Genomic DNA, 12111 nt, shown 5'->3' with positions numbered 1-12111 from the left:
TTGCCAGGCCTTTCACAGTCGGGGCCAGTGTTTTACCCCTCATTCTTTGCTGAAAAAAGAAAAGAAAAGAAAAATCAGACTGGGGGCTTTTTCCAGTACCACTGAAACCAGATGCAGTTCTTCACTCACTGAAGCCACAAAGCACCTTGCAAAGGGGGGAGACGAAATGGCAGTCACCCTGGAAATGCATCATATGGACACTGGAGAGTCCACTCCTCTTCACACAGCCTCACTGTCTGACTAAGCAATATTGAAGCCACTGATCAAGAACAGTCCTTGTCATAGCACTTCCCAATAGATTTGAATGAAAAGACATGGAAGCATATTATTTTGGCTCTGTATGTGATAATATGTTGGGGTGGGTTATTTTTTAAAGAAAATAAAATTGTTTTTTATTAATCCTGTTTTTAACTTACATATAACTAATACTGTATTGTTTGCTTGGATCTTAGCATAAATATATCGATGGGATTTTAGTTTAATCTACACTCAAGTTTGATCAAATCTCAACAGAAAATAACATGGAGCTTACACATTTAACATGACAGCAGAGGAGACTTGCAGTATTAAAACAAATGTAGCTAATAATTCATAGAGTCGGATGCATTCAAAATTGCATCTTTAATCCACTAATGTTTTCATAGTATTGTAAACGTAGGGTTAACTTTAGATGAAGGCGGAGTTGATTCTTCTGACGTCTGTTGACACAGAGCCCACCTCTTCCTGTCGGTGTCAGAAAGGCAACTTCACCATATTTAGCTGGCTTGCCGAAGCCCCGCGGAGTTGATCTGTCAACCAGACTGAAAATCTTGAGACTTATCGGCGAATCCTGCCCGGTGTTGACAGCTTTATTTTGGCACCGGGATACAAACTACAGAAGACGATGTCGGTGGGATATGGTGCTGGGGAAACGGGGCCGTGACAACGGCTGTTTTTAACGCGATAAAAGTAACGTTAGACGTCGTCTGTGTCTGTCAGAATTCCAATTAACGTTAACGTTATCCAACAGCCGAGCTAGTCAGCTAGCTAATTACTGTAGCTACCCTGACGTTCGCTGTGCAGTAGACACGAATTTATGTCGTTTCTGTTAATGTACATATTTCGGTAGGAATTCATTTGGACTCAGTGACCCCGCTATGATGATATCCTGACAGTTCCTCTCTAGCGGGCTAACTTGGCTAACTAGCAGGTTTTTACTGCCATAGTGTTGCGTTGAGCAACCAGTAGCTTTCGCCGTGGCAGTGGAATCCGATTGTATACGTTGACAGTGCGCGAACGGTGGTGTGCGGACACGGGGGCGCCGAAGACCCCCGGCCGGCAAAACGACCGTACCGAAGGGCCCCTGTTGACATTCTGCAGGGAGAGGAGCTAACAGAGAGCAGGGCACTCGGCCATTCGGCGCGGCAGAGGCGGTGCACTGCCGAAGGAGACACCGGATTGAACGGAGGAAGAGTCCCAAACGTTTGACTACTGTGATCCGGGAAGTGATCCGGACAGAGACCTCATGAATGGAAATCGGAACTACAGGTAAATTATTCCGTAACGTCTCTTTACTAGCTAAGTTGTTGACTATTTTACAGTAACGTTACATGTGTCCGTGGAAGTTAGTTATATTTCCCTTTGACTGCTACTGAGATAAAACACTGGGATGATGGAGGATGTTCCAGCTGTGATTGACAGCCCTGGGTGAAGCTTGAAGGTTATAAACTGTAACCAGCCTCTACTGTTATTTTGCCAAAACATGAGTCACAATTGAACGAGTGAATAACACTCCCCGTCTTTGAACTCGTTTTTAAAGACATAAGATGTATAATTAGTCATTCCCAAAGGGTACTGAGGACTTTCTGTCTCACTCACTGAGAAGTCATTGGCATCATCAGCCAGGTGTGTGGGCTTCATTAAACGGGTTGGATGTTGAGCCTGGTATTCCCCTGCATTATCAGGAAGACTCCCCCACACTATTAAGTTATGTCATGGTTTTAGTCGTTCTGGTGCAGAATGAGATGTTGTGTTTAGCTTAAACCACCATGGCTAGTCACCTGAGAACTTGTGACCGTGGGATACTCTCTTTCCTTTGAAGGCCCCCAGGTCGTCACCCACTGACCCCAGACTCATCCCACAGCACCTACAGTCTGACATTTAACCTGTTCTGCCATGCCCATGTTTTGTACAGTATACAACATTTAGCCAGTGTTGTTAGGCAGTGTTTTCCTAAAGAACATCGACAGGATCCTTGATTGTTTTTGGAACAAATAAGCTATGAAGTTTAGCATATATATTTGTTTTTGCCAACTACGCAACAGCCTGAGTTTAAAAACCACAACACCTTGTTACTGAACATGTTCATCTACAGCAGGAACCTTGTGTTACCTGGTGATTAAAAAAATGTCAGCCATGGCCAGTAAACTTTTTCTTTCTTGGTCACAGTGGCAGTTAAACAGTCTGAGTGGCCTGGCTTTGTCTCAGCTGTAATGGAAGCTTTCCACTTATGTGACCATAAACTGAATGCCAGGTACTCTTGATCAGCTAGTGACACATGATACAGCAGTTGTCTCTGCCACCCTTCCTCCTCAAGAGGAGATCCCTCTCTGCTGCCTACTGTCTCATTAGCGTGTCTGCTCCAATTTAGGTAGCATAAGGGAACATGAGGTGTTTTCCTAGTAACCAAGCACCTACAGTGAAGTCAAACAGACTAAAACAGTTATGTGTCTGTGTTTTTGCAGGTGTGTGTGGTCAGATTGTAGTATACTCTGGACTAGATTATATTTGGTGCGTTCTCACAGGCAAAAGGATGTTTTTTTTTTGGGGGGGGGGTTAACCAAAAAGCAGCAGGAGCTTTGCCTTTTGCTCTTTCAAGTGTGAAAAAGATGTCTTAAACAAAATGTTGGCATATCTTTGTTGCCCCTTCCTAGTCTCACATTGCCAGACCAAGAAAGGTCTGGCTAGTCCACACAGCATTCGGGGATGGGAGAAAAATGTGCTCTGGTTTATTGGCATTTCTTTAAACCAATCACAATCGTCATGGGCGACGCTAAGCGCCTGACGGAGCCTCGGTGAAGCTGCAAAATAGCCTCGGCAAGGAACTTGTTTTGGTGGAACGTGTACGTTCCGAGGTTGTTTTAGTCGTGCAACAAAAAACTCTTGATTGGACAGATAGTAGGGCTGGGCAATATATCGATGATATATCGATATCGTGATATGAGCCTAGATATCGTCTTAGATTTTGGATATTGTAATATCGTAATATGACAAGTGTTGTCTTTTCCTGGTTTTAAAGGCTGCATTACAGTAAAGTAATGTTATTTTCTGAACTTCCCAGACTGTTCTAGCTGTTCTATTATTTGCCTTTTCCCCACTTAAACATTATGTCCACATTACTGATGATTATTTATCTAAAATCTAAGTGTGAAGATATTTTGTTAAATGTCGAGGTATTTGGTCAAGAATATCGTGATATCTGGTTCTCTCTCTATCGCCCAGCCCCAACTGATAGTCTAGCTAGCTGTCTGGATTTACCCTGCAGAGATCTGAGGAGCAGTTAACCGTAGTCCTCATAAATCCACCGGAGTTTGAAATTCCAACACAAAGAAACCGTAAGGTAACAGACATCGGTCGAAATGAGGGAAAGTCCGGAAATTTCCAGCAGCACCTGAACAATCCCGGAAGTGGAACGTCATGGATATAGACTAGATTATATCATTTTGGTGTTTTCTCACAGGCAAAAGGACTTTTTTTACCAAAAAGAAGCGCCAGCTTTGACTTTGTTTTTCCAAGTGTGAAAAGGATGTCTTAAATTAAATGTTGGCATAGCCTTGTTGGTGTTTGCTTGCAGCAACAGTATTCTGTAGTCTAAGAGCACATCAAATGCAATTCCATGTAGCCTAGAGACCATTAGTGCATTAATACAGTCAGACAGAGGCATGTGTTACTGTATAATTTTGTGGCTTGTCCATGCCTTGATGTTGTGTGTTGGTGTTGGTTCACAATCACATATCACTATCCACCACAGGCCAGCCAGTGAGTCCTATGCCTGGGTGAATGATTAAAACGGGGCCCTCGATCAGTCAGTCAGTGGCCTGGAGAGTAGCGTGAGAAAATGCAAATTGATTGCACAGCCCACTTAAAAACTGACAGTCACTCTTCTCCCCAGTAGTACTCCGAGCAGCAGCACATGTGGCATTGAAACCACGCTCTGGAGAGCTTAGCACTAGGGGTGTAATGAGTGCAAATCAAATCCATTGTGATGTGCTAACCCCGTGGTATGCCCACAAACAGCTTGTCACTTGATATTGATGTGATGTTACATTATGGCTCAGTCTTTTCTATACAAACAGTATCTGCACATGTAGTATCAAAAACTTTACTTTAACTTTATAACTGGCTCAAGATTCGATTCAAAATCGATTTTCGATTCAAAAACGATTTTTTTTTTTTAATTAAAAAATCTGAATCGATTTTTGGAATTCTATGAATCGATTTTTAATCGGTAGAGCTTGACTCGCGATTCGACTGTGAATTGATTTACTTTGCAGTCCATTGATGTCTTACTCATGTTCATTCGGCCAGTCTCTCTTCCCATTTCTTTTCCCCCCTTCTTTCTCACACTCCTGTGTTTCCCGCTCTTTTTTTTTTAATAACACCCCCCCGTCCTTAGTTACTGCTTCTATTTCCCTCTCTGTGCCTCAGTGGGAAACTCTGTCCTCTCTGTCATTCTCCTTGTAGGCTGGTCTCTGTGGATTTCATGCAGGCAGTGGGGTCGGCTTTGAGGGAGGGCTTATCACTTGATTTGCAGTCTCTCCCCATAATACTCAGTTCATTCAAGAAACCCGTTGACAATAGACAACCCCCCATCCTCAACCCCAGCCAACCATAAGGCTAACTATGGCATATTGTAGGTTTCTATGGAGAATTCAGTTTGCCGTTACTCTTTAGGCTCATTTTATTAAAGAGAGATTTACCTTTGCCTTTATTGTACTGAAGACAATTAAATACCCTTCCTACTAAACCCTCTTAGACCTTTTTTCCAATCAGATCATATGCTATAATTAAGATCTGGCCAATGTTGGCAATAATATTCTTCCAATCAAAAGTATTAAGGACCAGAATCTACACGGGGCTGCTGAAGTCTCAATGTGAGATCATCAAGTATCCCGGTTCTTTAAGACATTATGATATGTTTTGTAAGTTGTGGTTACTTTTTTCACAAACAGCGAATGAATGCTGTCAGTGATATTCAGTATCATAAGTTGAACGACAAAGGCTGTGTTTCTTAAAGTATTTATTTGTATATATTTCTTAATAAGAGTGTCACTGTTTCTGGACTTTCTTGGGCAGGTAAATTAACAGGTTGCTAGGTTGTTCCTATGTACGTGTTCATATTATGCTCATTTTCAGGTTCACAATTGTATTTAGAGATTATATCAGAATATGTTTAATTTTCAAAAAACACCATCTTTTTGTTGTACTGCACATTGCTGCAGCTCCTCTTTTCACCCTGTGTGTTGAGCTCTCTGTTTTAGCTACAGAGTGAGGCATCTCACTTCTGTTCCATCTTTGTTGGAAGTCGCACATGCGCAGTACCTAGGTAAGGACTACTACCTGGTCAGAAGCAGAGTATGAGGGCGTGCCACGCTAGCAGCTAGGCGAGCATAATAACGTGTGTTACAAAGTGACGCACGTTCGTCACGGAAGTAAAGGCTGGACTACAACAGAGCAGTTTGTGAACAGTGTTTTCTGTTGGCGATGGTAAGACCCTGGCTTTTTCACTTTGTAAACCTATTACATGCACATAAAAGATATATAACACAATAAAGGAAAGGGGAAAAAGCCAAAAAGCATAATATGAGCACTTTAAATAGAAAGAAAAGGTTTGTTTCAGCTCAGCATTTTCATTGTAGTTTAACACCGTAAATACCAATACCAACCTATCAAATTTGCTGTCCAAAATCCTTTTCTGTATTGCATTTAATTGTATTGTGAATCCTGTGGACCAGTGTGGACTATATCTGCTGCAGACTAAGGGCACATTCAGACCAGAAAATTTGATTCGCCACAGGGTTGTGTGGCTGTGGGAGTGTCCCTTAAATGACCCATTTGTGTGACGTCCTGTAGTGTTCTTTAACCCCCCAATGTAGCACAAATAGACTTTATATTTCACAACTATTGTTTTCTGTCAGATCGTTTATAGATCTCGACATTTCTGACTTCACTTGTATGGAATGCCGTTTTATTCAATATTAAATAAATGAATAAATATGTAAATAAATGAATAAATACATAAATTAATGAATAAATAAATAAATATGCCTTTGAAATACATCATGAAATAAATAAATGAGGCAATAAATACATATATTAATATATTACATAATATAATACATACTACATGTACATTAATACATAATATTAATATAAAAATGAATCCATTAATTAAATAAATATATTAAAAGGTTTTACTTTTAATTATTTCATTGTACTTTTATTTCATAAAACCACATTTATTTATATCCGTGGACTTTTATTTTTCTAATGCCACATTTATTTATTTCCCTCTCTATTTATTTCCAGTTCTTATATGCAAATCAGGAGGCGTGGCTATCTCTCACATTCAGAACAACTCTGCTAGTCTATCGTTCAGGATAAGACCCTGTAGCCTGCCCTTTCAAACTCATACCCGTGTGTACAGGCCTCTTGGACACCATCTGAGAGTTTTCCCCTGTGCAGGACATGCCATAAGTCAGGAGTGTCTATCTTGCCAGAGAAGGCAAATATGGTCATTTTTCTGCAAAAGAACTGCTAAAGTTTGAAGCTGGTTGGCATACCAACTCAACATTTATTTTGTTGTTATTTGTTAAATTAATGTAGTTATGTGTTAGGTGACTAAGGTTTACTTAGTATACATTTAAGTACTTTAAAACGTTAATATATTGTTAAATTTAAATAATTTTCAATAAAAAAAAAAAAACTCCATAAAAGAGCCTTTCTTTGATGTCATTTTTCAGTTTTTCAAGAATCGGTTTAGGAATTGGTTAGGAATCGGAATCGTTTTGAAAGTACCGGTTCAGCATCGGAATCGTAAAAATTCAAACAGTACCGAACCTTAATTAACGCGTTAATCGCGATGCGATTAAGGGTCGAGCATAATGCGTTAATTTTTTTTAATCGTATTAATCGCATGCCGCCATTTATTAATTTATTTTCACTTCACTCGGCTTTGTGTCGTGCCTAACAGGCTACTATTTTGCCGTACTTCCTCATAACACATCCTGCTGCTGCAGAATAGCAACGCCGATTCTGGTGCCTCATTCTGGTGCCACTGATATGTCTGCACTTCTCTGATGCTCTGAAACAGACGATACAGGAAACAGAAACATTGCTGCATGTGACGCTAGTTAACACTACACTCGACGGCAGCTAACGTTAGCCTACCGCTAGCTAGTAGCTGGATTAAACACGGTTAAAATGCTGACAGCTAACGCTAAACGGTGTAAAGTGTGACTGTATTTCACTGTAGAGGATTCAACACCGGTATGTAACAATCTGCAGCTGCCGTCGGAGAAACAACACAGACGGTGCGTTCAATGAAACTGGTAATTTACATCCTCGTGGTGCATTCAAAGTTGTTGTTGTTAAATTCAAATGTGTGACTAGATTAAATACATAATAAACAAATACAAATCTTAAAATCAAGTTCATAAAGTCACTTTCTTTGCATTCATTTGATTCCCAATTAAGATACACTGGTAAGAATGGCTTTCCATTGTTAATATGTACTTAAAAACTGAAATGCAAAATAATAGAATTGTAATCATGTGATAAAACATGCGATTAATCGCGATTAACTATAGACATTCAACGATTAATCGCGATTAAGAAAATGTAATCGTTTGACAGCCCTAGTATTTATTCATTTATTTAATATTGAATAAAATGACATTCCGGACACTTGAAGGCAGCTTCATTTCAGAGAGAAAGAAGAGACGAGTGACCACTGTACTTTGTGCTGGAACTTTTTTGCAGGAAACAGTCAGCCGTTATAGAAACTCCTGGGCAGTTAAATGCTTGCATTTATTTTTTTTACCCTCATAGGGTTCTTGTGGCAGCGATAGAGGCAGTTACCGTTTACTGTACTGGACTCTCACACTGCTTCAAAATGGACAAGTCTGTTACGTGATTGGCCACCGCAGGGTGATGTCAGGTTGCGTTTCTCCAAAAGTTGAATCTGTCGCAATTTTTTGACACGGGCCTCTGCCTTTTTCCCCCCGGGCCTAAACACACTCCCCCCATTCAAAATGTCTGACGGGCATCTGAGTATATATGAATGCAGCCTAGAGGCAACTCTGGCTCTCTGACACATTTGTCAGAGCATGGGGCGGACAGGGAGCCCCTACAAGTGGGCTGGGTAGACATAGGGATAAGTCATGGGATGGAGTGAGTGTGTGGGAGAAGGGAGAGAGGAGGAGGAGGAGGAGGAGGAGGAGGGCGAGGGCGGCGGCTTGAGGTTGTAATGTGTCACAGAGATTGGAAGCCAGAGCAACCAGACCACACTTCTTTTCCACCTCCTCCTGCTTTTCCCCTCCCTGAGATCTGTTTTTTGGGGGAACTTTAAGGGGCTCATTTTAGGGGGAGGTTATGGACAGGAAGAGAGGGACTTGGAAGGGGAAGTCTGTGTGTTTTGTCAGGGGGCTCACTGGAGGACAGACAGAAGTATTTCTGTTCATCAGTGGCAGAGAAAAAAAGATTTTGAATATCTCTTCATTAGTGCATACAATGAAATGAGGATTGTTAAAACATGGTTCAATAGCAACTAATTTTTTTTCACATTTAAAGGGACAATCCAAAATTTGTATATAGGCTTATTGAAGAGTTTGAGTTAAATGCTTCTCAGCTGATTGTAATTAAAAATGTAGCCCTGTTTTTACTCCTGTGTTTTTAACAGTAACAAACATCAAAAATTAAGCTTGAGAAGAAGTTGCTTCCATGCATCGGTAAAGTTGTAGACCTTTTTGTATGTGTTTTAAAATAAACGGTCTTGTTAGGACATTAACATAAAGTTGCAATAATCTGAGTTACCTTGAATTACCTTGTTTTGGTTCTAATTTATTTATTAGACAGCATGTAAACTCTCAGAGTGACATAGCAGTCATCCTGCCCAAGTCAACATAAAAAGTCAACAACCCCTGGCCCCCGTCCACTGCTCCACTCAGGCCAGACTAGCAAGACTGTGAGGACAGAAGGCTCCATTTAACCTACCTGAGTAGAATCTCCTGGTCAGTTTAACAGAGGTGTGTGTGTGTGTGTGTCTGTGTGTGTCTGACTTGTCTTTACAGTTGATTCTAAACCCCCACCCACTTCCCTCCTGCTCTCTCTCTGTCGAGTACTCTCCTTTGCTCACTTCATTCTCACACATGCACTCTATCACTCAGCCTTAGTTTCGTCCTGAGGGGGACATTTTTGCACGTTGTTGTGACTGACTGGCCCTCGTCAGCCTGTCAGTATGTGGCTGCCTGCTGGTGTTTTCCTGTGGCAGAGAGTGGCATTGACTCCCATAGGTGCCAGATGAAACCCTCTTGAGGTTGATGAGGCGAACAGGAGGGAGGAGTCTGACAGTGTGTGACGTGCATCAGTCCTTCTTGTCCGCTGTCAGTCTTTCTGTGTACGTCTGTGCATGTGTACGTGTTTCTAGGTCCTGCCTGCTGTGACTGACGCCATTGTGCCTCGCCACTGAGCACTCGCCCTGTTCCTACAGTTCAGGCCTCTCTGGATTAGAAACACAACAGCTGTATTGTGCGTGCATGCGTGTGTTGGTGCGTGGGCCTGTGTGTATGTGTGGGCATGTGCACTCGTTAGCAGCGTGGACGTTTGTGTACTGGGGGCAGGGGGTTGTGGCTGAGGGCGTTTGCAGGCACTGGATGTCAGCCTAGTTTCTTACTATGCAGTTTGACTGGCTCTCAGCCCACTGTGTACAGTGTGACTGTGTTGTGTTGCAAAGCTGCAGAGTGGAACAAGCTGAGATGTTTCTGCAAAACATTCATATGGTAAGAAAGGCATCACAGCTATTGGTGTGCTATAGAATATTAATTAGATTTATTTATGTGCAGTATTGTGGTGTAACACTGGCCTCACTTACTTAATGGTATCACTCAGCTTTGTTTACAATTTAATTAAACTAAACTAACTAAATTCAACCCTTGTGCTCGCCACACATTTTCCATTGGTACAAAGAAACCACTAACACAACTTATTTAATGTTACTGGCTGTGCATACCATTGATTTGCATGTGAATTTTGATGTATCTGGTTTTGAGAAGAGAATTAGACTCTTCAAACTGATTTGGTATTGGTGTTAAATGCACAATTCTACCAGAACTGCACTTGGATCAATTTGAACAAATTCAGAAACCTTCTGAGCTGCCAGAAAGGGTTGCAACAGTTCCGAAAAAGCATTTCTAAACTTGATTACAGGTAGTATGTTTTGTAGTGTGTATGTTTAGAAATTTGTAGTTTGCTTAAGCTGTAAAAGGTGGCAAACTGAAGCTGTGTGTCAGCAAAAGATTGGCAAAACTATGAGTGTTTGGAGCATATTGGGCATGCTGTGGACAGCGGGAAGGTGAGTTATGTTGCAGGACTTGTGGGAGTAGTTTGAGAAGTTTCTTTGGATGTTTTGATACTGTATTTCTGCCATGAAACTATGTTACTATTGGAGTACAGTGTGTGTGACATCAATTCAAGCTGTTCTTTAAAAGAGGGCCACCTTTTAAGCCCCCAGGGTTTAAGCATATTAAAACATAGATCTTAGTCGGCACTTACCTATAAAGTTGATAGAATATTGGCAACATTAAAAAAAATTTATTTTATCGATATCTGCGTTTTCTTAAAAAAGAACTATAATTTATATCTATATCTTAAAATGCTGTTGCTTATCTCCATAAAACAGCAGCTTGTGTAATGGTAAGCCAGCACCAGATGTAAGTTATAGAATGAATGGTTTGCTGCACAATAAAGGGTAACAAGGACACTTAAGCTTCTCTTTCAGCAAAGCCAAAGGCTTGAGAGGCAATTTCCATCCACACCACACATTGTTGCAATTTTACTAAAACACACTAATGAAGTTAATATTATTCATGGGGAAGTAGGGTTTGCCCTCCTTTGTCGTCTCTCACCCTGTGCATGTACAGGCTCAGGAAATGAGAAACATACTGATAGACAGGGAGAGGATTACATCTACTTTCTTCTGTTTGTTAAAGCATGTTCTTCCTGTAATTATCTGAAAGTGCACACACACTTAAACTCAATAAGGGGAGTTTTCCTTGAACCCTTACAATCACTCTGTAAAGAATCAAGCTAGGGCTGAAACGATTCCTCGAGTAACTGGAATAATTCGATTACTAAAAATTCTCGATGCAAAAATGATTTGCCGCGAAGCTTCGTTTAATCAATGTTACCAACGTTGTATGGCTCACGGTGTTTCCGCATGCATGGTTATTACTGTCGCACACCGGGCTGACGCTGTTGGCGACACATGCCATGAAGACTGACGGCTGCGTAAATAGTCAGGGGCTAAGAGAAGAGACAGGCTGGAGAAAACAACAAAGTGTCAAAAGTTTGGAATCAGTTCAAACGTAATTAAAACAAAAACTCTGTACTGTGTTTACTGCAAAATCAAACTAGTTTACCACAATAATAGCACAACGTCAATGCTTCAGCATCTCAACAGAAAACATTGAGTCAAACTTAATCATCCATTCCACAAAGCAGACCCGACAAAAGTAAATCACAGAGTCATATGGACGATGAAACTACACCAAACACAACAACTACCAAGAACAAAGAAAATACGTAGTGGTGACTACAATTTGACATTGTAATCAAATGTATAAATAAAAATAGGTTGAGTATAACTTATACTGTATATACTTATAGGCCTATATACATATCTCAGATATACAGTCTCAGGTTGAAACTTGTAGTTCTGAAAGTTAAGTTGCACAACTTAAGGTAATGTTTATATATGTTTAATGTATGCCTTAGTTTGAGGTTATTATTGCATTTCAGAAAATGTTTTCTTTAAAAACAATGTAATATGGCACTTAAATGCACTTAATATGTTTA

The 12111-nt window shown here is 40.7% G+C and overlaps 1 protein-coding gene across 2 annotated transcripts in view; it reads left to right on the top strand.

Moving 5' to 3' along the window:
- The first annotated feature begins 739 nt into the window (after positions 1-739).
- The window catches only part of ago3a (argonaute RISC catalytic component 3a), a 43096-nt gene continuing 31724 nt past the window's right edge, over positions 740-12111 (top strand). For both annotated transcript variants that reach the window (XM_078252376.1, XM_078252375.1), the window contains exon 1: positions 740-1527. In XM_078252376.1, coding sequence (XP_078108502.1) covers positions 1509-1527 — 19 coding nt within the window. In that variant the 5' untranslated portion in view covers positions 740-1508. The remainder of the gene's footprint in view (positions 1528-12111) is intronic.

This window comes from Sander vitreus, chromosome 6 (assembly GCF_031162955.1).
Source record: "Sander vitreus isolate 19-12246 chromosome 6, sanVit1, whole genome shotgun sequence".
Classification (NCBI taxonomy): domain Eukaryota; kingdom Metazoa; phylum Chordata; class Actinopteri; order Perciformes; family Percidae; genus Sander; species Sander vitreus.
The sequence above is the reverse complement of the archived record's forward strand: the minus strand, read 5'-3'. Positions and strand labels throughout refer to the sequence as shown.